At 29.6% G+C, this 26,686-nt stretch overlaps 2 protein-coding genes across 3 annotated transcripts in view; one reads left to right on the top strand and one right to left on the bottom strand.

The window, feature by feature from the left end:
• Positions 1-26,686, top strand: part of LOC113375551 — a 344,885-nt gene that overhangs the window by 198,793 nt on the left and 119,406 nt on the right. Inside the window, exon 4 of the mRNA XM_026615483.1 lies at positions 1,249-1,357. Within this exon, the coding sequence (XP_026471268.1) occupies positions 1,249-1,357 (109 nt within the window). The remainder of the gene's footprint in view (positions 1-1,248; positions 1,358-26,686) is intronic.
• On the bottom strand, positions 959-25,473 carry LOC113378812 (rho-related BTB domain-containing protein 2). 2 transcript variants are annotated; one of them, XM_026619417.1, is made up of 18 exons: positions 25,294-25,473; positions 17,254-17,357; positions 13,472-13,669; positions 12,382-12,493; positions 12,214-12,309; positions 10,531-10,712; positions 8,504-8,561; positions 8,278-8,366; positions 7,843-7,966; positions 7,105-7,239; positions 6,112-6,231; positions 4,998-5,168; positions 4,825-4,913; positions 4,601-4,754; positions 4,073-4,221; positions 2,100-2,206; positions 1,884-2,019; positions 959-1,346 (listed from the first exon to the last, which is right to left on the bottom strand). In XM_026619417.1, the coding sequence occupies exons 1-17, from the start codon at positions 25,471-25,473 to the stop codon at positions 1,907-1,909; spliced, it is 2,181 nt and encodes a 726-aa protein (XP_026475202.1). In that variant the 3' UTR covers positions 959-1,346; positions 1,884-1,906. The 2 variants fall into 2 exon arrangements, with proteins under 2 accessions (XP_026475202.1, XP_026475203.1); XM_026619418.1 differs by lacking the exons at positions 7,843-7,966; positions 8,278-8,366 and having other exon boundaries at positions 1,884-2,034.

Genomic DNA, 26,686 nt, shown 5'->3' with positions numbered 1-26,686 from the left:
TCAAAACTACAGGTCACAATTTTTGCTACGTTTTGCACAATAATTATGTTTTGTATAAAATATTTTAACAAATATTTCTAAATATAGCAGTGGCTATATTTAGAGTTAGTTTAGTGGTAAATAGAGTTATAATTTTGTTTAAAATTTCTGTGACTTCTGAAATTTGATCATCTCAAGCTGTTATTCCGCATTTAATAAGAATAACTTAATACTGTTTTAATATTGACTGCATTATACTACAAGATTTTATTATCTTTCGTGATCCGATTATATATCTTTTGCTGTAACAAATAAGCTTTTGCATGCAATGGAAATAAGCTTAAAATATGATCTTCGATTTGTTAAGCTTCATAATTTATGCTTTCTAATTTTTGTTGAACTTTTATTTGTTACAAAATTTGCGACTAGCAGTTTTGCTCCATTTATTCTTCATAATGGAATGATGTTCAAATATTTTTAAACTACTTCTTGGCGAAAATCCAAAACAGAAATTTAATAACTTTTGTATTTCTAGAAAATACGATTATATTTATGCTTGACTATTATTATCAAAATTGTTGTGATATATTCGTGACTTCTTACATTGCTTGACTTTGAGGTATATAAAATATGATAAATTTTCAAATTGAAATTAAATTTATGAATATTTAATACTGTAAGGATCCACATTGACTTTGTCTATGATTGAAGTCTTATTTGGTAATTCTAAGAAAGAAAATAGACTGATGTTTCTTATGTAAATGTGTCTCTGTGTAAAGAATACGTTTGAGAAATAATTGCTATTAAATGAAAAAACTGTTATGAAGTATTCAGTTAAAGTTCATTGTCTCAGCAGATAAATGCAAACGGCACACACTAAAATAATTTCAGATTAGGCATTTGAGAATATATGTACACAAAATGCATAGCTAGTAACATACAAAACCTATTAATTACTTTCAACTTTAGTGCTCACAAATGTGTTTTAGTTTCTAGCTAAGTTTTTAACATTATTACAAGATTATTTGATGTCAGTTTTAACATATTTTTTAGTAGGTATGCTCTGCTGCTGTGGGAAATGAAAACTATAAGCATATATTTTAGTGTGTGCAGTTATTATGTAAAAGTATATAAAATAATTGATTGATTTAAATTTCTATAGATAATTGAGATATTATTTGTGTGCATATATTATATGCATAGTGGATTTTTTCCAATATTGTGATTATATTATACTTATATATAAACTTAATGCTATTTCTTTTTCAGTAGCTTTTCATGTGTAAGTTTGGAACACGATAAGAATGGTCAAAATGGTGCAGATGAAAATGATGAGCACTGGAAGAATCACAACAAATCGAAGAGATCTAAAATAGAGGTAAGGTTATTAATACAAAGAGTATTGCCTAAAGTTTATTTATTTGTGTATATATTTTAATCACATGATTATCAAATTGTAAAATAGTTATTGATTGATTTTGCAATTTGGTAATCATGTGACCATAATTTATTTCATTCAGACTTTTTTTTAATTAAACAACTTGTTTCAATTTGTATTTTTTCTGGTTTGATTTTGCTACTTTGCTGAATTTTAAAACATACAATATACATAGTTAAATTATTTCTTGCTTTTTATTTCGACTATGTTTCAACTTTGAAGAAAAAAATCAAAGTACCTTTTATATACAAATGAAATATAAACCTCAAATATTCAATCATTTTAAAGTTTATATACCGCTCAAATAATACATCTGATGGGTTAATAAAATTTTCACAATTTTAGTCAAAGTCAATAACATTAGATTAAAGAATACTTTTAGCACAGAAAGATGTTCAGATTATAAAGCTTCTACTATATTTCCATAATGTTTGATTAAATAGTTATTAAATATTTTATCCATTACCTCCAATGCTCACTGTATTGTTGTCAAAGTGTTATGTCTTCAAGTTGATTTACTGAATTCGCATTACTTTGGAACAAATTAGTAGAAACGTCGATGTTTGTTTCTGCTGGTTCCTTAGATGAGCTGCGCGATTTTCCTAGACATGAAAAAACTTTAAAATTATCATTAGAAACTGTTCTTTTCTGTTCTTTTTATTTCTGTTAACATGTGTCTCACCTGATTTGAAACACAAACAGCCAGAGTCACTATTGGAATCCCTGAGTTTATTTTCTTTGCTATTTTCATTAGTACATCGTTGATAGTAATCATAGTCTTTCAAATACCTATGAAACACATATATGTCAACTATGCTATTGAAAACTACTAGAGTTCAATTCTGTTAATATTAGCCAGTTATATTAGTATACTGTTTAATGTCTATTCCGTTTGATATTCAATATCATTTCATATTAATAAAATTATATTCATATTATATTACAGTAGAAATTCGATTATCCGGACTAATTGTTGTCGGTAGGTATCCGGATTATCCAAATTATGAAGAATAATGTTTTGTTTATCAAAAATAACACATACAAAGATATCAACCAAAATCTATGTTTATTAGGAAATTAACACTAACATATTTTCTTAGATTGCATTACATATTATATTAATCATGAGGTAAAATATTCAGGTACGTAAAGTATCAATGAAGAAGAAAAGTTGCTTACAAATTTGTTACGAATAACTTGTTTAGAATTTGTATTTGATAATTTGCCTTTGGTTACCATAAAACAAGTTTAAATCGTTTTGAAATATTTTGTAATTGGGATCGTTCAAGTATTACGTAAGCAGATTTATTACAATTATTTACCCCCCCGCCTTACCCTTTGTCAGCAAAAGTAAGCAAAGTTCTTACCCAAAATAAGCAAAATAAGCAAATCAATAACCCCCCCGCCCCCTATAGTGCTTACGTAATACTTGAACGGCCCCATTGTCATTTCACGTAAACAACTTTTCCTTTTTATTGCTGCTATATCACGAATTCGTTTGAGTTGATTGTAGCAAGGATGTCACATTAGGAGGCAAAAATTTTACTTTAAACTTTTCAATTTCCCTCTCTAAATGTTCTGCTGAAGGATGGTTTGGCGCATTATCCAGTAAAAGTAGTACATATCCTTATTTGCCAATTTCGTTTTGTCTTCTTTTTACTTCGGGGATAAAAGTGTTGTCATACTAGTCAATAAATATTTTCGTCCATGCGCTTTTTTGATTTTTATAAATTAAGAATATCTTGATATTTTCAAAACATCTGGGTTTCTTTGATTTCCCTGTAAGGAGCAAAGGTATTTTGTGGGTCCCGGTAGCATTAGCGCAAACAAATATTGTTACTCGCTCTTTGCTTGTTTTATACCCTGGTAACGACTTTCAGTTTAAGCCGGTTTTATCAGCATTATAGATAAAATCCAAATTATAGTTGTTTTCATTCATTTTTTTTCTTGAAATTCTCTTTAAAAGAGTTTGCTGTATCTACATTGGCTGACATTTTTTCACCTTGTATTTCCAATTCGCGAATTCCATGACGTGATTTAAATCTGTGCAACCATCCACTACTTGCCACAAACGATTCATCGCCGCCTAATTTTTCATTTAACTGTAATGCCTTTCCACAGAGCAAAGGCCCAGATATCGGTTGCCCTGTTGATCGTTTTTGTAAAAACCAACAATATAGAGCTTCTTCTAAGAGTTAATTTTTTGGTCTCTTTATCATTTTCCGATTTTCACTCCCCTCTTCACTATCTAACTTGCAAGTGTACGACAAAGTTGAATCGGCATTCATTTTATTATAGTGGATGTACCTACACCATGCTTATCAGCTAACTTACGGCCGGTTTTGCCATTTTTTAATGATTCTATAATATTTATTATATCTTTAAGAAATAATACCTCCCTCTTACGCTTTGGCATGCGATTATATCCGGATAATCGCAAATCCGTATAACCGAGGTCCGGATAATCGAGGTTCTACTGTAATTGATTATAATATATATTTGAATAAGATATTAACTATGATCAAAAGCTTTGTTTTCTTCAGGTTTTATCAGTTTACCGAAAGCGTTAAAGAATACTTTACTTTTCAAATGTTTGCTATCAATTTTATACTAAATAATATTTATCAGAGTTAGTATTTAACTGGAATAACTTACCATACTGGTGGCCATCGATGCTCACGCAAATATTCCTGATTGTCAGGATGTAACAATCGAACACTTCTTGGTGACGCGCGACAAAGTTTGTTGTAATTCACGCAAAGATGGTTCATGCACCATTCTGCTAACTGGTGAGCATTATGCAACTGAAATATAAAAATTCTATTTATTAACTCGTTGAGCCCGACGTGGGTCGCCTAGTAAATCGACAGTAAAAAATGAAATTAGTTCTCATGAAATGCTATCAAATGTAATTTTAATTAAATTTATTGAAAAATTGTAAACAAGAATGTGCTATGTGGTAAACGTTGCCGACCGTTTGTCACTGCCGGCTGAACGGAAAAGACGGCAAACTTGGCGCCAGACCAGACAAATTTATCATATGAAAAATATTATAAAAATAATGATCTACTGGAATAATTTTTTTCTTCAAATTATACTATTATATGAATGAAATAAAAAATTAAATAAACTGTTTAGTGCAGTTTTATTTTAAAAACTAATATTGTAATTTAATATTTTTACCTTGACCGGTTCCAAAAGCCGAAGACAATGTTCAATAGATTCATTTCCTTCGTTTTGCGAAAGTCTTGATAAATCCTCGATCACACGAAATTCAATTAGGTTCAGGAAACGGGGAAGGCATAATCGATTTGCTAATTCTAATATATTTAAACATCTAGAAATTGTTTAAATTTTAGTTTAGTAATAATTTTTTATTTACGTATTTTACATGTCTAATGATATACCTTGCGGCAGAAATGGCTGGCACTTCGTCTGTATATAAATAACATAATAGCTTATGAAATGTATATTGTCGCACACCGGGAAAAACGATCTAAAATGAATAACAATGATAAAACAAAAATAAAATGTTATAAAAAGGCATTTGACGATAATTCAGATTTTTAAAATAATTTACCACTTTGGCTTGCGACTCCCTGAATTGGCCCGTCAGCATGGCCCTCATCATATCACAGCGAGATATTAGCATAGGCTTGTGACCAGGGTAGGTTCCATCATCCAGAGCGAAGCTGATATCAGAAAACAAACCTTGTTCGATGCACAACTCTTCAAGCCGGCGTCTCATTGACTGTGCAGAATTTTAAAATATAATTGAACTGCTCAATTTAAAAAAATGTTTAATTGCATTTGCTTTCTATATGAGACATAATTAATTATTCACTTCCGAAGGAGTAACTTATGTTTTCGCCAGAGTTTAGAGTTTTAAGTCCAAAAAAACGTGCGCGTGTGTGTAGATAAAATAAATTTGACTTTTCATCTATTTTTACTCAAAAACGGCACCGATTGCAAAAAGTTAAGTCATTCGATGAAACTCGCGTTGATTAGTTTTGATTGATCGGCCGAGCTGTTTCTTTAGAATTAAAAGTGCAAAATATTTCGTCCATGACTTTGTGAAAAATTTTGCCGAGTTGTTTCTTTAGAATTAAAAGAAAAGTACAAATGATGATTCTGTAAAAAATCATGTTCTAATTTTGAATATTTGAAAACCGTGCGAAAGATATTAGTTAGAAATCGTGCTGATTAGTTTTTTGGCAAACATCGGTCAGGCTGCTTCTCCGCAATTAACTTCCCGAAGGTGAAATTTATATTTTCGCCTAAAAGTCCGATTCGCTCATTTTATGTTTATTAGACGTTTGAAGTGAAGGTGAATCGAATGAATCGAAATTTGGAAAAATATGTGTGTGTGAGCCGATTTTTGACCTTTTCGTTTTCTCAAAAACGTCTGGATCGATTTGAAACATTTAAAAGCCATTTGATGAGGACGAGAATTTTTCTGTAATTAGCAAAAAAGTGTACAATTTTTCGTCCATGTTTTAGCCCGCAATCCTGAATCGATTTTAAAAATTAAAAACCGTTTGAACGATATAATATTCCTATAAATTTCATTATAAATGATAAACGTTTATAAAATTATTTTTCAATCTGTTAACAAAATCAAGAGTAGATATATATTACTCATATATTACTTAAGATGACCATTTTCATAAAATAGGTAAACAGTAACTTCATACCAATGAATAATGTTCGACAGCTTCTTCATTCGACTTGGTAAATTGCTGACCCGTTTGAGTATTTGATAAAACTACCAATAATTGTGTTAATTCTAAGAATTCTGCAGCCTGTCTTAATTCCTGAAAATTAGAAAATCATTAACCAAAAATGCGCTTTACAAATGACATTATTCGATTTTAGTTCCATTAATCATTTTAGCAAAGGTTTCACATTAATGCTCTTGATTATAATCATCACATACCAAAATCAATCCAATTGATGCAGACTGTTGAAAATACATTATTTATTCACAAACTTTAACTATTTCGGGCTATTAATGGAATGAAAAGATGATCTGTGAACCTCCGTGAGAAAATAATGGATAATAATAATTTCCTTATTTTGAGAATATAGTGAACGTGTTATTTGAACGCGATTATATATATATATATATATATATATATATATATATATATATATATATATATATATTGATTTTAACTATTTGACTATTAAGTTGCAATAGCTGTGAAAAAGACTTGAATCTCAGATGATATAATGTTTTTTCAATAAAATTTAATATTGATGAATTTTGATGATTATTAGCTATTTGGCATAAGAAATATTTTGAATAATAACAATTTTGTTGTCATTACAATATAACTTGTAAACGTGCCATATTGGTACAAAGTGCGATATTCAAATACAGTATTGTTGCACATTCCAGTATAATAGAACTACATTATACAGCGTTACTCCGTTAAGGCTAGTAGTAGATGCCTAGTAAATTAATTTTTTATTGACATTTTTTTTTATTAAACTCCTCCTATATATAACATTTCAGCAAATTTCAATTCAGATTTTTTTTTAGTTATCATCGTTCGTGCGCGGGGGTTGGTTTGTTGATAACAAAATTTAGCCATAATACTCGCATTGTACCATTGACAAGTTCGAAAGTTTGTTATGATGTGTGAAAAGTGCAAAATGTTGATGAAAATAGTTTTACTTCTTACTTGTAATTCGAGACATCTCTGATCAATACTGCCAGTGTAAATAAACCTCAAACATTGTTGCATTGCTTGCGGAGTAATTAGTTTACTGAGAGTCACTACTGTTTGATTGCTGGAAACGCTTGCTGATTCCTCAACCTAAACAATCTTAATATTTAAATATGCACAACTTTATATATCACATAACGGTTTACACAAACTACTAAGGGTGAAAACACATCAACGTCTATCTAAGTGAAATACAGTGTACAAAATTAAAATAAAATACGGAATATTATCCGTATCCTAAAGGTAAAATGTCGTAACTTCGAGTTTTGTAATATTTTACCAATTAAATTATTTAACGATTTACCTTCTGCTTCAGTAGAAAAATGGATAACTTGACAGTTAATAAAAAAATGTAAATTGCGATAGTTTACAGATAGAGAACATAATTGGCAATAAGGCTGCGGCAATATTGGCTCAGTGACTTGTTGGGTGAAATCGAAATAAACTTGTTTGCTAATTCTCCAATAACAAAATTATAATTACAACTACCTTAATAAAAAACCAATGGAATCATGCAGGATTTTAACGAAAAACGTTGTACCATCAAATATGAATAACAAATTATTATATTTAAAATGTACATACAGGATCTTTAGGCAATACAAACAATGTGAAGAGATCGACTGCAGAGGATGGCGTGGGTCAATGTGGTATATAAAGTAGAAATCGTGAATTGGCAACATCGCTGCTTACCTGTGTAATACGAATTGATTGAAAAACAGGATGATGCAACTCTCTACAGAAATCATTAGATTTTTTGTGTTCCGACGTTGACAATATTTGGCAACTACTTCTACGTTTCAACTGTTCCCAAACTCTAGAACAAAATCCGACAATGATAAATTAATTATTTCCATTGAAATATTAAATTAATGAAGGGCGAATGATAGGCGTGTAATCATGCCACATATTGCTTCATTGATGTCGGCTTCGGGGTGATGATTGCGATAAAACAAACATGAAGAAAACTATTCATCTAAGATGAAAACGAAGCATCGCATAACAGAAATCATAATCACTAATAATAATAAACACTATAAAAACAGCGCAACTAGATTTGTGTTCTACTATCAGCCATGAACTGTGCAAGTAAAACAAGTTCTATCACACGAACGTATTCAATCTCACCTAATTGATTTTTTTTGCTCTGTTCTTATAAGATATTCAGTATCTTCATTAAATTCCCCTGCAGTCGCCTCACCAAATGTACTACTGACCTGATAGAAGAGGCAAGTTACTGGTCAAAAGAGTGGTCAGGGATGTAGAGTTATTAAATTACAAGTTAATATGCTTAGCGTTATATGTTTGTTAACAAATTAGTATGTATGTTTTGTTAATGTTTTTTTTTATTTACCATGCTCGACTCGCTGCTACTTCTCGCTCCGATATCGGAAAACTCCATTGTTAGTAACCTGAAAATGTTGGAAAATGTATTACAATACAATAAAATTTAGCTTAAAGTCTTTGCATAATTTATAAATACAATACCTTTGTGAATTAAATTAATATTGCGATGGCATAACGAACTAGATGAATAAAAATTAATCATATTTTGATATCTGCGTGCCCTAATGGCATACTGAATTATATTAACCCCTTAACTTTCGACTTAGATTCGAAAATGTTGGGCCAAAGTTGTACAAGCTGGCGCAACGTAAAATAAAAATAATTTTGTGTTTTATAGCTTCGTAAAAATAAATATTTTGTAATACTTGCGATTACAGTACCGGGTCATGCCCGTAATATTTGCTTCAGGTTAAATTATCGCACGCGGGCTATGCCCGTAATATTTACATTTGGCCTAGCCATCGAATGCTGGCTCTGCTCTTCAATGTAAGTTGGGGTTAATGGTTTGTGAATGTTTGCTCTGTTAGAAGTCTTTTCTTTTTCAGAAAATTTCAACTGACTATAAAATGCTTATAAGCTTTATGAAAAAATAGGTACAGTGTTTGTACCTATCGAACTATTATCATGTAACTTTATTTCCGTACATGTTAACATTAAAAGAGTCGTAAATTCTTTTTCATTTACTTATTATTTGAGATTATCGTATTATTTTAAGTATTAAGCTAGTGCCAACCCTGCGGTATTTCAAAGTCATATTCCATTCCGCCTTCATTGTTCTATCACGTTGTTTTTGTATTTTTGTGCACGTGTTGCCCATAGTATTTTTTCGTCCATTGTAAAAAAATTGACAATTTGATCACTATCCATATACAATATTTCATTAAAATATATTTTTGTACGTACAGACGTTATTTTAAAAAACTTGGATATTAGTCGTACCAATAATACTATTTACTAATATTAGTCATTTGTACCCAATGTATGAAATGTTGGCAAATTCGTATAAAAAATTTATTTGCATTTGCGAATCATAAGACCAACGATCAACCGTATCAAAAGCGATTTATAAATCTTTCTGCATGTTTACTGTTGGTATATTCGTATCAAAAACTTATTTGCATATGAAAGTGATTTATAAATCTTTCTGCATATTAATAATGTCGATAGATTTGTATCAAAAATTTATGGAATGCATTTTAAAATCAGAAGACCAATGATCAACGATACGAAAAGTGATTAATCTTTCCTCATATTAAATTTTTGTTTTTATTTAATTTATTTTGCAATCTGATTTACATGAGCATTAACATTAATATCTCAATAATAATATATTACTATATAAACCAGAAGATAGTAGCAACACCCAGCGGCGTGTCTACTAGGTGTAAGGACTAATTATCTATACTCAAAGTATTTGCTAACATTTTTATTATTTATGTGCAACTATACCCACGAGAGGCGATTTTCACTTGAGGCTGTATTTGAGATCTATGGCCTCAAGTGGAAATTTGACATCAAAGTTGCCTGATATCAGGCTTGGCGGTAGCGGGAATCGAACCAGCGAACATGGGACTAGTTGGTGCTCTAACCGATATCGCCACCGCTGGCCCCCTCATATTAAATGTTCATATATTTGTATCAAAAACTTATGGAATGCATTTGAAAATCATAAGACAATGATCAACCATATCAAAAGCGATTGATAAATCTTTCTGGATATTAAAAGTTTGTATGTTCGTATCACAAACTTATGGAATACATTTGAGAAGCATAAGACGAATGATCAACAATATAAAAAAATGATTCACAAATCTTTCTGCATATTAAATGTTGGTTATTCGTACGTCTTGAGAATCATAAGATGATCCGCTATATCGAAAGCGATTGTTAAATTTTTCTGCATATTAAATGTTGACGTATTCGTACCATAAACTCATGGCATGCATGGCAACCATAAAATTAGCGATCAACTATATAAAAAGTGATTGATAAATCATTCCGCATGTGAAATGTTGGAATATTCATATTACAAACCTATGGAATGCATTTGAGCTAGCGGCTAATACAAATCTGTGCACCGGAAAGCCGACGCTTCCAGTGACCAGTACCATGTCGGTGTGCTGCTGCGACGACAACATGCTGGACATGTGCTCGGTGTAAGCACTCGCAGCTACAGTCACTTCGGGGGGCTGAGGTTTGGGCGGACAGAATGGGGCCTGTAAAAATACATCGGTAAAAATTATTATAAAAATAAATTTTATACACGGTAATAAAATTTAAAAACATTTCAGTCGCTGTGGTTAAATTATTTGTTTTGAGTAAGATAAACCTATTAATTAGTAAGATAAATGTATTAATTTAGCAGGTCATTTTTCAAATTACGTAAATGAAAATATTATCTTTATTTATAAATAAAAAATCAAATATTTTCTGTTGGTCGAAGCGTGATTATATATCTTTGTAACAGTAGATAATTGGATAGTTTCTACTGACCACGCAGGTTTTAAAATACTATAAGAAAACGTATATTTCAGAAATTTATATTTCGTTTCTCTATCGCTTTTAAAGGTTTATTAATCATTTGTTTGATTGATTTGATTGCAGATATAATTTTAGTTAATTTTCGACAACCAGTTAGTACGGTAGACTGGGTACAGTTGTGCAACACTTTTTTGATCAGCAATAATTTTATTAATTTACCACAATTTGAATATTTGTCTACATGAAAATACTGAAATACTGTCCTTAAAAACGACGAATTACTTATAAAATCAAATCATACAAGAAAACGGCGAGAAGCATAACCGTCTACACCCCCAGGGACGATTGCCACTACCATTCCTGGGGGTATAGGTCTTCAATGTAAACATTAAGATTATAATAATAATTTTTATTTAACGTGATTATATTGCAAAATATATAAATCATACTAAATGACTTCTATTTTATCTTAAAAATGATTTATCTAAAATGTGTCTATTTATCATTTTTCATTGGGAACGCAATATGAAATAGATAAAATGATTAAACAAGTATTTATCCAGTAAACACAAACGTCATTGATTTTTTTTAATAAGATAAATGCATTATCAGATCTTGTTCTACGTTAAGCTGAAATTGTTGTTTATTATGAGCTAGCAACATTGATTCAATGAGTTTTTTCTTTGCTCGGTTTAATTTCAATCATAACCTTGATGTAATTGATAAAGATAAAAATAAAAGAATAACGCTTCAATTATTCGTACTAAATGCTTTTAGTGATAAATCTTTTTTTTTTGAAAGAATATCTATATCTCTTTTTTTTGAAAGGATATCTGAAAAGATCTGATTTACACTTTAATCCTTTTCACTCGCAAATTTCGAGATTAATATGTGTTTTGCCGCCGGAGCAGTGGCGTCCGAGTGGAAAGGTGAATTAATTAATTTGTCGTAAAAATACATAGATTAAGGTTAAGATCGAATAGAATTTATAGAGCAATACTGCTATAATATATATATATATATATATATATATATATATATATATATATATATATATTAAATGATCATATCATCTAATTTATTTATTCACAAACATATACTAATTCAGAATAACTATTATTTTCACTTTTCACAAATCGTTCTTATCATCGCAGAAAAAGCAAACATGAAAAATATAATATTTCGAGGTATATCTTTGATTGAAATATCAACAAAAACTACGAATTATAATAATACCTGTAAAATGGGCCTCTGAACACGCTTGAGATTCGTAATCCAAAATCTTTGTTGTTTTCTAGCATACAAAGCAGCACGTATAGCATTTTCAAACACCTTAAATATTCAAAATACAATTTGAATGGATATATAATTATATATACAATCATATCACATTTTGCGAATTACCTCATTCACACCAAAATACGTAAAAACTGAAGTTTCATAGTAACTCACTCCCAAATCTCGTGCGACTGCTCTCGCCTCATCTGGCATCACCAAATCGCTCTTCCGAGTTGCTCTAGAGAAACGAAATAATTAAAACATAAAAATTGATAACGCATAAATTGAAAAACTATTTAAGAAAATTTTAATTTTATTCTAGAACACAATGAAATAAAGAGACGGAAAAATGCAAACTATTATTGATAACTATATGAGTATATTGAACACGATTTTGAAAACCAAACATAGAAATAGTATTTGAAGATGTATAAAGAACTAGTTTGCTTGCTGTGCGCGTTGCATTTTCATTAGGCAACAAGATTGAAGTTTAACCAGTTAACTGTGTTGCTCACATCGAACAGTGCACAGTTTTGCAAATCGCAGTTAACTTGTAAAAATAAACAATATTGTAAATGATTTCATATTCCGCGGAAGAAAATATAGAGTAGGGAATAATTAAGCAAGAGAAATGAATAAGAAAAGATTCCACACCCGGAATTTGTGGAAGAGCAAATCACTTATTCTAATTTTACAAAATTAAAACAAACAAACAATATTTTTGGAAAATATATCTTTGTTTATAACAATTCGCTTAAAATAATTTTATGATTAGTTAATTTTATTGTACTTTAATAATAACTACCTATAAACTCGCGTCATATTTCTATCTTGTTTTTCTATCTGAAATTAACATTTTGTCTTTCCTATTAAATTAATAATTAATAAAATATCAATTAATTACTATGTTTGCCAACTATGTGTGCAATTGTGCATATTACTGCACTAGATCAAATTAATTAAATAATAAATATTATTCACTCTTAACTAATTATAATAATTATGGATTTTATGAAATCGTAATAATTTTTATTTATTACTAAAATAAATATTATTTATTTGATTGTATGATGATATAGTATGTTATTATAATGTTAAATCCGTTATTCAAGTTGACGTGAAGCTTCACTATCTGAACACCAGTAAAATAGGTGACCGTTAGAAATACGAAAATAGGTGAAAATAGAAAATAGAATATAGGTTTTCCATTACTCACCGGACAAACGGGCTCCTATCCCGGAAATAAGATAGATAGGTCTCATCTCTGTACATGTACCGGAGATCGTTTTTGCAGCCTACCAGCAAAATTGGAGTCTGGGGACAAAATTTCCTTATTTCCTGGTACCACATAGACCGACAGTTCCTTAGTGATACCGGATTTGTTATTGAGAAACATAAAAGAACCACGTCCGATCTGTAACATATTAAATAAATGAGCAACTTTGTTAATCTCACGGGCTCAGTTAATGAATCTAAAGCTGCCCGACCACCGATTTTTAAAGAATTTATTATAAAACTTTGTTATAAAACTTGATCTTTAATTGAATGATTAGTTATCAGTTATAGCCAGAGGGGGTCGTTTCTCCGCAAGCAATATCAATAAATACCCATTTTACGTCTAAAACGTGTAAAGATCTAATTTTAGTGCTTTTTAATATAAATGCAAATTTATAGTTTTATAAATACATACTGTAAATAAAAGCTACAGGTTCTTTCTTTACATAGAGAATTAAACATAGACCTGATAGCACGAAAAAGTTTTTATCAGAAATATAAGTACTATTATTTTTAAATATGGTTGATTACTGTTAAATAATGTTAATTTCTAAAGGTCGATTTTGCTTTATTTATATATTATACGGTTCCTAAGTATTGCATAAAATTCTATTACCATATTCCATAATTAACCAATATGTATTTCATAGTTAACTTTCGTCAGAAATATCGCTTTTAGTTCAAAAGCAATTCATTAAGCTAATATTCTTTCCGTAGAAGTATTTTTGCAGGCAGGGAAAAAGTTTGCTATTATTTGTAAATTGGAAAATGGAAGTTCACGATTATTGAAGTAGGGAACTACTTTAACCCACCTGGAGATTGACGATTTTATAGCTTTTCATGTAATATTATGTATATATTTTCGTAAAATTAATGCTTGTTGAAATATATTTAAAATAAAAGCCATTCCAAATAAATCGGTAGAAATCTAGACATATGGTCTTTTTAAGTAAACGCAACAAATAACATAAATTTTTGTATTCATCTGCTATTTCAATTGTAATCTTATATATACAGTGGTCGACATACGAGTTATTTACTTTTTTATGGTACGAGTGATTTAAGATACGAGCCGCCGAAGAAGCGATTTGTTGCTTCGACATACGAGCAAGATTCGAAATACGAGCCTTGAACGAGTAAGAGTATTCTAGAAAAATGTTAATGGCACAAATAAAATACGAAAAATTTCGTCAGATGTAATAATGATTTTCCTACCATAGAAATATTTTGGTTGTTTTATGATAGTAAATTATTTTATAGTTAGTAATTTTAATTATATATTTACCCAATTCAATTAAAGATTTACCCACACGAATATATCGAGGACTCCTTTAACCATTGAAATTTTAACTATACATTAATAGTGAATGTACAGTTATAAATGTTGAGTTCGCATTTTTTGCTTTTTGTACATTTACAAAATATTATTTACTTTTATAACCATGCGTCTAAAGAAAAGGGCCATGCCTCTGAAAATGGAAAAATAAGATGATGGGAAATGATGTACCATTGTAACACATTATAGATACGTGCTGAGGTTAAACAGAAGTAATTTTTAAAGGATATAACTCGAGTTAAAAACTTTACAATAATTTATAAGCAACTTTCTAAGCTCTAAAAGATTGCGGATAAAAATCACCGAGAAAAAGATGCAATAGTTCTTCAACGAAATATGTCTAATTCATTTCGGCAATATTATGAATGATCAGAAAAAAAAAATTAATAAATATTAAATTTAATTTGAATATTCAAAGACCTTAACAAGAACCACATTGCTTTAACGAATTAATAGCATTTCAATGTATTTATATGGAAGAAATTGCTTCTAGATAGGAGCGATTCGACATACGAGCGTGAATATATACATATATATATATATATATATATATATATATATATATATATATATATTTTGTAGAGTTTCGAACAAGAATCCAAAAATAATACAAAATAAAAAACAAGAAAAGTTTTAAAAAAAACAATTTCTTTATTTAATTATTTGTTTATTGTCGACGTTTCGGAACTAGGTACGTTCCATCTTCAGGACATCTGTCAAGAAACATGATCTTGATGAGATTTTAGCAAACAATATGTTTAGGAAAAGAAAATAGATTTTTCTTAAATAATGAATTAATTGTAAAAAAAATATAATAATGTACAGAAATATAATATGTTCAAAATGAAACATATTACATTTCATTTTGAACATATTATCATATTTCTGTACATTATTATATTTTTTTTACAATTAATTCATTATTTAAGAAAAATCTATTTTCTTTTCCTAAACATATTGTTTGCTAAAATCTCATCAAGATCATGTTTCTTGACAGATGTCCTGAAGATGGAACGTACCTAGTTCCGAAACGTCGACAATAAACAAATAATTAAATAAAGAAATTGTTTTTTTTAAAAACTTTTCTTGTTTTTTATTTTGTATTATTTTTGGATTCTTGTTCGAAACTCTACAAAATATACACAAATCCAAGACTCTACCATTCAATATATATATATATATATATATATATATATATATATATATATATATTTGAATAGTCTTGAATTTGATGTTGATATATATGTTTGAGTTTAAATTCGGGCGTAACATCAATAAAAATAGTATGAGAGTTTTTTTAAAAGTTTATTTATTTAAAATCCATACGTTTCGGCTAGCATCTTAGCCATCATTCAGTGGTAATCAATTTAACTATAAAAACTGAAACTAAATAAATTATATGTAAGAAATTTCATGGAAAACAATAATAATAATAATAAAACACTTACAATTTTGGATATTATATTATTTACTACTACTATATTATACTACTACTATGATACTGTATTAGGATACAAAATTGTAAGTGTTTTATTATTATTATTATTGTTTTCCATGAAATTTCTTACATATAATTTATTTAGTTTCAATGTTTATAGTCCGAATTTAAACTCAAATTAAACATATATATATATATATATATATATATATATTAGGGTGGTCCTTAAAATGGTCATTTTCGAATTTCCTTGCTCCCAGGGGCTCAAATGTTTCCAAATAGATAAAAAACAATTCTCTGAAAGTTTTAGCTCTTAATATTAACGTTTAGATAGAGCGCAATTCAATCAAAGTTTGTATAGAAAGAGCATGGAAAAATTTTTGAAAATTAAAAAAAAATGTTTTAGGTATAACTTAGCGACAAATGAATGAGTTTTATTCATTCATTTGTTCGCTAAATTACATTTAAAAAACATTTTTAAAATTTTTGAAAAATTTTCCATGCTATTTCCATACAAAACTTTGATTGAATTGCGCTCTATCTAAACGTTAATATTAAGAGCTAAAATTTTCAGAGAATTGTTTTTTATCTATTTGGAACCATTTGAGCCCCTGGGAGCAAGGAAATTCGAAAATGACCATTTTAAGGGCCACCCTAATATATATATATATATATATATATATATATATATATATATATAATATGTTGATAGTTTTGTCGACGTTGATACATATTTGAAATATTTTGAAGCCAAATCTTCGAATTAAAAAATGGTACAAATAGAAAAATTCTTTATTCTATAAATGTATAAATAGTTTATATATACGAGTGTATGTATAAAAAAATCAAACACAGTCGTTTTGAGTATTTCAACGATAGCCATGTCAAACAGGCGATATGTTCTAATTTAATATAGAATTCATATGATTTGATGTTTGGTAATATTTACCTGCCGTAGGCAAACCGTCGGTCCTTCTCGTGGTCTCCGAATGTGTCCCATAGCCTCAGTGAGACGTTAACACTGTCCACGATCTCCCATGAGCGTTCGAGCACCTGCGTAATGATAAACACGACATGTGTATTAGTTCAATCGAACTGGCGTATGCCGACGATGTGCAATATTCGAATATTAGTTCTGTCAATAGACAATATTCATACACGTTCCGACGAATCTAATTATGTAAGCATTTAAGCACGTGCTAAGTAATAGAGCGTTCACGAATGCCATTTTGCCCGATTAGATGAGGACGTTACTTCCAGCAGCGAAAACGTATCGACTGTGGAACTTTCCGGATGGACTTGTTAGGGGAGGGTGGATATTGTCTTATCTTCAATTACAGTTGTAATACGTTTAGCGTTACTTATTCTGGGTCGCGTATACTTATTCATTTTGTTTCGATCAACCATTATATGCTCAAAATAATTTTCTCTAGATTTTGAATTAAAAATGTTAATAATTTATTTTATTCTAAAGGGGCCTCTATTAATCACGTGAAGTTTTCAGGGGGAGGGGGGGTTTGACAAAAAATCTCAAAATATCACGTGTGGGAGGGAGGGGTATAGTAAGATATCACGTGTATTTATTTTTTAACTAATTTTTTAAAAAAATTATACAGTTGTACAGTTTTTTCACGTAACTAAAACTACACGTGATGTTTGGTGGGGGAGAGGGGGTAATTTTGAATATCACCATGGATTACCATGGGGTCCAAAAATCCTTAAAAACTCGCTCACGTGATTAATGGACGACCCCTAATATAATGATATAATAATCGTAGAATACATATCTTCTATCTAATGAAATCTATTGAGTCTGCGACACATTATTTGAATATATTTGTCACAAAATGCAATGAGTTAACCAAATAAAACAAACTTTTTATTAATATTATTTATATTACCCTCAATGTTTATGACGAGACGAATGAATCAAGGAATCACTATTGAACGACTATCTGAAGAAAATAACGAACGAATTTTGTCGATCGTAAATGGACATGGAAATTCTTCAATCAACACTGTTAGCTAATATTACGATAAAATATTGTATGTATAATATACAGGGTGTCCCAGACATTGACGTCAAGCTGAAATAGAGTGATAGTATTGACCTTAACTGCACTGAAAAAAATTAGGACAAAAAATTATCTCAAGTTATTTAGAAATTATGAGATTTTAAGCGCAACCTAGAACTTTGGTACCAATGACCATTTTTCCTTTTTTTTGGTAATTTTTACTAATTTTGTTCATTCAAACTACAACCGTGAATAATATTTTTAGGACCACAGTCTAAAACAATACCACAATTGCCCCAAGTTTTGAAGAATTAAGACTTTTTGTTGAGCTGTGATGGGGATCACTATGTTTAATAAATTATTTAGTGGACTGTAAGTTAGAATTATCTCGTCATCATAAGAAAGTAAATTTTCTTTGCTTATATAATGCTATAATTTTCATGCTTCTTCCCTCATTTCTGTTGCTAGACCTTCTAAGTTATAATAATATACATGTATTTATATGCACAAATATTCATACCCTCTATCCCGAAGGGTTTCGGGTTAATCAGAAAAAGCCCTGGTCAAATCTTAACTAAATTATGAATTTAATTTTTTTAAATCAGTCGAATTCGAGAGGCTATTCTTTTTAAAAAATATTGTACTAAAGTGTGTTGATAAGTTTTATCAAAAGTTGGCGCATTTAATCAGAATTGTAATTTGATAAAATACTTTATAATTTTATAATTAAAACACTTTGAATAAAATAATAAAAACCTAAAAATGACATGCTTTCTGCCTTATCTGAATGCATCGAAGTTTTTTTGAGACTGAATAACAGAAGCTTAATATGTACTTTATATGAAATGTATAGTGTATTTTTTTGGCAAAATATTTGATGAAAATAAAAAATCAAAAATGTCAATAAAATTAATTGTGGTCAAAGACTCATACTTCAATTTTTATTCAGGCATTTTTAATTCGTTGGCGGTGTCATGCATTATTTTTTAATGCAAGCATTTTATTCATGTTGCAAAAATAAACTTATTTTTGTAAAAGATTGATAGTAAGTTAAACGTTTAACTTATAGTGTGGACCCATTAATAAAGTTGAATGATTTATGTATTTATGTTTGGTCTACGTGCGAAACAAGCCGCACCTTTTTCCTCTTCATCGGTATAGTTTGCGCGTCTGTCAGTTCGTCGACAGACTTTGTTTTTTATGCGTTGAATAAATTACGCCAAGAATAGCACTTTGTATTGCTTATTATAAACTGAAATTTTTTGCTAAATATTATTCTCGTTCGGTGAATATAATCAAACCGAAGTACATCAAGGCGAACCACGTTAAAAGATGTTATGAGAAACAACTATTTATAACTGCTATTTGTACAACAAAATTGCAAAAAATGTATTTTTCATGTTTACTTCTTTTCGCTAATTATGTCAGCTAATTTCTTATTCAAACCAACTAGTAAAATAATGATAACAAAGTTTAGCGCATAAAATGAATTATAGTAATCATTTTGATTTAGCAAGATTACGATTGCTACATTGTAGTTTTTTTATTATCAAAAATTGAATTACATTTCATTTTTTATAACATTTTCATTATATAAATTTAAATCTAAAAAATTATTTTACATTTGACATATTGTATCTCTGTAGCCATTTTAAATTATTGTAACTATATATTAACAATTTTACTTGAACGATCAGTGTTCAGTTTAATGAATTTTAATAAAAACTGTTGCAGCCAAATTTGTGATAATAAGGAACAAAACACTTATAATTACTATTATTGCTATTATCATTTTCACTCTTTTAATTAGCATTTATTAATTTATTTAATCATTTTTGTTATCCTTTTTCTCCTTTGTTTTGATTTTTAATACCCACTTTCGACTTGTATAATGTAATGTGATTGTTGAAACTAGCAGTGAATAAAGGACAAGAAACATAAAGTGGTAAAAATCTTGTATTTATTTATGTAGTTCAATGTTGACTATATGCAAGTAAATATGACAAAAAAGGTTTAGAAATTAATAGTTAATATGAGTTAATCAAAATTCAAACTAGTGGGTTGGGTGGCATCGTGCCTTAAGGCAAATTGCTGGAACTTCCCGTACCGTAACGAAATGTTCGAGGAATATTGAATGTTTTCAAATAGATTAATATAAATATTGTAACATTGCCTAATATTTATAAGAATTATATAAACTGAATTGCAGAGTTGAAATTATTTGTTCAAAGTAAATTAGAACTATCTGAATATTAATCTAATTAGTAGTATTAATAGATACTAAATCTGAATAATTTTCGATATACAAAAAATTAAAAAAAAAAAAAAATGAAACAAAAATTTTTTTTTCCAAAATCAATTATTTTGTTAAGACAAGCAGAAAGTTCTTTGAATCAATTTGTATCTTTATGTAAAAATCAATGTATGTATTTAAGACAAATAAAGCAAATTTTCAAATTATTAAATTTCTTTGAATCAATTGAATCGGACGCTTAGTTCTCTCAAAAACTGCCACTTTTTGTACATTTAGCTCTGTATCTCCGAAATGGCTGGGCCTGCCTTTGCGAAAAACTAATAACCCCTTCTCCCAATCATTACTAATTGAATGTTTTTTAGATCATTCAAATCGGATGCTCTGTTCTCTCAAAAACTCGATTTCTATTTTCTGCACTCTTTGCTCCTTATCTACGTAACTGCTGGACCTGCCTTTGCCAAAAACTAATCTCCTTATCAATAGGAATCGAATGTTTTTTAAACCATTCAAATCGGTTGATCCGATTGACGCCCGAAAACGTCGGCGAAAATTTGTATCCATACATACATACACACACACACACACACACATATCCATTTTTCTGCAGTATGCCAAAATGTTCAGAAACCTTCAAAACGTCGAGAAATGTAAAAATTTTCAATTCCGATTTTCGGCCCATTACAATAACTTACCCTACGGGAAGTTAAAAAATTATTGATTATAAATAGTTTGATTCATAGTATACAATTCCTAATTAAATACAAGCCAGCATACATTATCAGTTCTGAATTTCTCGAAAAAGAAGTTTGTTTTTGCGAGAAAATCTGATTTGCTAATTTTATGTTACCTCGACGCTTCAAGTCATTTTGTATCGAAGAGATCAAATTTTAAAACGTTTGCACTGATTTAAAAAATCCATAAGAACAATTGCTCGACAATCAATCAAGCTGTTTTTTTGTAATTAGCAGAAAAGTACAAAGTTTTTCGTCCACGTTTTAGCCAAAAATTCTGAATCAATTTTAAAAATTCAAAAACTGTTCGTAAGATATTGCTGATTAGTTTTTGGTGAAAATCGACCCGACGGTTTCTTCGTAATTAATTGCTAACAAATTTGTTTTTACTATTTTTATGAAACTTTTTTAACAATGGAGATCTCTTAAAACATACTAAAATATTATGGCCTTACGACGAGTCGTTTATTTTAATAATCCATTAAAGTTTGAAAAATTGAGTAGCGCTCCTTAGACGTGCGTCAAGAAGTCATATAAGCATTCTCGTTGTATTGGTTCTTTAGAATTAGCAGAAAGAGCAAAATATTTCGTAAACGCTTTCGTAACAAATTCTGAAATGATTTTGGAAGATATAATTTGGGAATCGTGCTGATTAGTTCTTAGGTCGTCTTCGTAATTGATGGTAATTTTTTTGCGATTTTAATGAAGCCTTGTTTGTGGATAGAGTGGATAGAGTTCATAAAGACAAATGGCTTAAATATAAAAATTAAATTAAGTATGCATTAATCGGCTGTGCATTAATAATACTCTGTACATGTTTTAGGTTTTAGGTTTTAGGTGCTCGTTTTTCAGTCATCCGTGAGATTTAAATCCTTCGAAAGTAACGAACATGTTTGGAAAATGTATATAATATTGAATAGCCCCTGCCCTAGTTTATCACATTACAATACTTCACACAAACTCGGTGTCGCTTATAAATCAATATATTGATTTCTTATTGATTAAGTCGCAAAGTTAATGCAACTTGCCTTAAGGCAAAATATCATTTACACCTATTTATATTGTATATTATTTTCTTTCAGACACAATTTTTCATCAACACATTTATCAAATATTTTCCTTCTGTATCCACATCGTTTGCCGATGTAAATAAAGGTCGCCGCACTCTCTAAACCTACGTTAGCTTATTACCATTTTAATTCCCTTTAATTTTATTGCTATTGATATAAGCAAACATTTATAAAGAACAACAACGATTTCCGCCAATGATTACAATAAATTTACATCGAGACTACTCGTTATTTAATATTTATGGGCAATGAATATTATCATTAAAATCTAATTATAGAGCTTTATTCGCTATTAGCATATGTCAACTAAATAGAACTTTTTGTTAATTTGAAAATCAATAAATTATGGCTGGAACTTCTATGTAAAACTTTAGAAGTATATTGATATGTAATTTACTGTGTTTTATATGCAAATATGTATAATTCCAATAAAATACAATGCTAAAGATTGTTAGAATGATTTGTCTGTGGATGTGCCATGATTTTCTTTTCAGTACTTGTAAAACAAATAAAATCAGAACTTAACACACTATCTAATTGACAAAGTTTAACAAAAAGTAATAAATCTTGCAACTTATTGAGCGTTAGATGTTTTCAATTTTTTTCCCGAGATGTTATGATGGTTTTTAAATAATTCGAGAATGCTAATTTCAAGAGAAGTAAAAAAACTTTACTAATAGCTCTAGTTTTTGAGTTATGAGAATGTGCTAGTTTTACCTCAAATTGCAATAATGTATAAAGTGAATTTAATTTTATTTTATACATTCAAAAGTTTTTTTATATTATTTTCGAGTGTGGACAAGTCCTGGCTGATCTAGTCGTAAGCCCAAACAATAGTCAGCCATCATGTGAACGTCTCATTTCCCTTAATACCCCTCATCCAAAGTCATGATGTCTTGATGGATAATCTTGCTTTACTCTTCGCTCTGAGAGTGCGAGTTATAAATTTTGATACTCATGTTGCATCCTAAATCTTTTTAAATGGGTAACATGCAATCGGCAAGTTTACTAAAGCTATTGAATTTTTTGTTTCCTAGAAAATTTGTTACGACCAATACGAATGACTCTCTGTTTTTTCTCGATTTTATCCAGAATTCGCGAAAAGTGGATTTTTTATGAGTTGCCTAATTTGGGGTTCATCAGTTTTCAATTCTCTCTATCTTCTCTTTTAACGTTTATCTCTCAATCTATTACATTATAAGCACAATATGCTGATGTTCTACGTTGTTCATCATTACCATGTGTAGGGCTTATATAAGTAGACCTCAAGACCATCGGAGTCGCGGGGTATGACGATCTGCTTCTATTGCCTGAATTTATTTCATTGATATTTACCATACAGAAGTAACAGTCGTCGTGGTTTATTCTAAATGACGGGCGTGTGAAAATTATAGTATTACTGCTTATACTGTAGTATTGCTACTAATACTACAGTATTAAAAAACTATCGTATTACGTTTTCCTTTTGGACATTAACGTAAACACACTACGCAATTTTTGCATATAGTATGAAGAAGCCATGTTTTACCTTGATTGCGAAATTCAATTTTAAAGTGGTTGAAATACACTGTCTTTACACAGTTTGATATAGGTTTTGGGTACTTGTCGAAAACATAAACACCACGATGTGATAAGAATTGTCTGGATTATGCACACAACATCTTAGAGTCAAAGCTATAGCGAAAATAGCAGATAAAACTTGTAATTATTTGTTAAAGGGTAGTTCCCTAAAACTCAAAAACACGAGTTGTCAGGGAAAAACGGAAGGTATATTTGAAATCAGCGTACAATTCTGATTGTAAGTAGTTCTAAAAAAATTCCAGGGAAAAAACAAAAGTGCCATTTCTGTCATGCAGTGTTATCTGTATTCGCTGTCATTCAATTACATCATAAATTTTGTGAATAATATTTATATATTTTAAATGACAATATAAACTCTTTATTTTTAGAATTTTCTGTTTAATTTATAACTTCATTCAATAATTTCGATTTAAAATCTAAGTACACCTATCACTCGTTTTACACGAAAGATACGTTCCAGAAAAAACCGTATAACTCGAAAAATTCACTTTTATAAAAAAGAAACGTGCTAAACGAACATCACTATGAAAAGACAGTTTTGTAAGTTTTTATGATGAATGACTAATATATTCAATGAAAAATAAATATTAATATCAAACATATCTAATAAATTATAAGAAAATTAATTTAATTCAACAATAAAACAGATTCAAAAAAATCTATTCTATATTGCATTTTCTTTATATATAAAAATCAAAATTGATTATTACAGATATAACTTTTCTTTGACTCGATAGTTTATTTGTTCTCATCTTTCGCCATTGTCGAAGTATGATTTTTTTTATAAATTAAAGATTTTGTGAAAAATGATTCTGTTATTTGTTCACGTTGAATAAACGCTATAAATTATATATAAACACTAATTAAAAACAATGATGCTCTTTGTTTTGTTATTTCAAACAAACTAGCTTATACACACATAAAATTTAGTTTTGATCATAAAACGGAAAGTTTCCAACTTAATCTATAGATCTCCATCATAGACATAGACTACTAAAAATTTGTAACTGTAACATACATTATGTAAGTGTTCTATTTTGACTGTATAACAATGAAAATGTTATTGTAGCTATAAGCTATAAGTAGATAATTATAATTTAGTGTTTATAATTTCTTGTAAATAATTTCAAAAACCGTGTAAGGTCGAAAACGTGTAAAACGGGGGATAGGTGTAATATATATTTCACATATCAATTCTAAAACTTTCGTCAAAACTTTTCTAAGGCCTAACAAAGAAAGTTTATATGCCAGTTAATGATAGGGATGTCATAGGGTGGTGTAGTGGGTGAAAGTGAATGAGGCGGTTGATTTTTAATTGCAATATTTCTTTTCACTCACATCTTTGTAAATTCTATACTGGTCTATCGCCCAGACTGTTGGCACGTGCGTGCTGAGCAGTTGAGACAGTGAGACGTGCTTGTTGCAGGCGCGGGCGCATATAAGACGCGTCTTGCCCACTGCGGTGTCGCCGACAACGACGCACTTCACCAGCTCTTGGTGCGGCTGTTCGTTGTCCATCGTGCCATCATCCGGGGCACGAAATTTCTGAAAACAAATTTAATACGAATTAAATTATGGTCTGAGTGGGATATGACAAGCTTCAACGAAAAAAGGATGAGTAAGACCGGGTACGGTTTGGCCACTTTTTTTTAAAGCAATAATTTTCTTAATTTACCAGTTATCTGGATGAAAAGTAAATTAAATGATAATTTGAATATTTGTGTACGTGGAACTACTGAAATACTGTCCTTAAATACGGTTGATTTGTCATAAAATCAAATCATATAAAAAAGGACTAGTGCCACAACCGTCCACATTCGAGGGTCGATTATGACAGACATAAAAATAGGTTAAAAAACAATAGCCATAAACATCGTTAATAACAATACAGATGAAACACAACACAACTTAACAATTTTATGACAATTGTGCCGACAAGTGTAGAATGAGAAAAAGCTTTTTCGGCTTGTTATATTTGTACTAAAATTCGGTCCTCGCTTAAAGATGAAACAATTGATTGTTTATATTTTTTTAAAACATATTTTAATAAATAAAATATAAGTTATTAATTAAATTTGTTTTTTTCCTTAAATATATAATTCCATACGAGCCTATTATATGTAAAGTGTAACCTAGAAGTTCATATATAATTGTTTACTTGCACTTTTTTGTATCTATCTACTCCTATTCTCTATGTAATAAAAAAATTAATATGTACTCATTTTAGAACAATAATAATGTTAATATGTCAATATAATAACTGCGATAACTAAAAATATGACTAGTAAATTTTTCATTGATAATACCGGTATTAACACCGGGATCCCGGTATTACAAATTTAAAATATCGAATACGGTATTCAGATTTTAGTACGGTATTGGAGCCCTACCACAACCGTACTTAGCGCACACTTTTAAAAACAAATCGTCGTTATGACTGATTGTGAGTTAAATTATCTAAGCAAAACCTAATTGCTGGTAAATAACTGCTAATGTTCAACTTACAGAAAAATAGTAAACATAGTCACTGACTCGCAGTAATGGAAACTTGTTCGAACAGTCATAGTTCATCTTTCTCCTTTGGACCCTATCTCAAAATTAGTATAGTTTAGCTGTTATAAATGACAACTGTCACTACCGTACCCTGGCACAACCAGGGTACCCAGTTTCCCCTACTAGAGATTTCTGTAATGAGCACGCAATTTTGTATCGCTCTTATTAAATCGCTTAA

The sequence above is a fragment of the Ctenocephalides felis genome, unplaced genomic scaffold (assembly GCF_003426905.1).
Source record: "Ctenocephalides felis isolate EL2017-DRISC unplaced genomic scaffold, ASM342690v1 CF-g0.4_SCAFFOLD_01886, whole genome shotgun sequence".
In the NCBI taxonomy this organism is placed as follows: Eukaryota; Metazoa; Arthropoda; class Insecta; order Siphonaptera; family Pulicidae; genus Ctenocephalides; species Ctenocephalides felis.
This window is presented reverse-complemented; position numbering and strand designations above follow the sequence as displayed.

Excerpts from the sequence above, each read along its gene's own strand:
- LOC113378812 (XM_026619417.1), bottom strand. The coding sequence starts at position 25,473 with ATGGACAACGAACAGCCGCACCAAGAGCTGGTGAAGTGCGTCGTTGTC. Across the intron at positions 17,358-25,293 it reads AGTATAGAATTTACAAAGAT|GTGCTCGAACGCTCATGGGA; the intron begins GTGAGTGAAAAG and ends ATCATTACGCAG. Across the intron at positions 5,169-6,111 it reads CTGTCGAACATTATTCATTG|TCAATGAGACGCCGGCTTGA; the intron begins GTATGAAGTTAC and ends AATTCTGCACAG.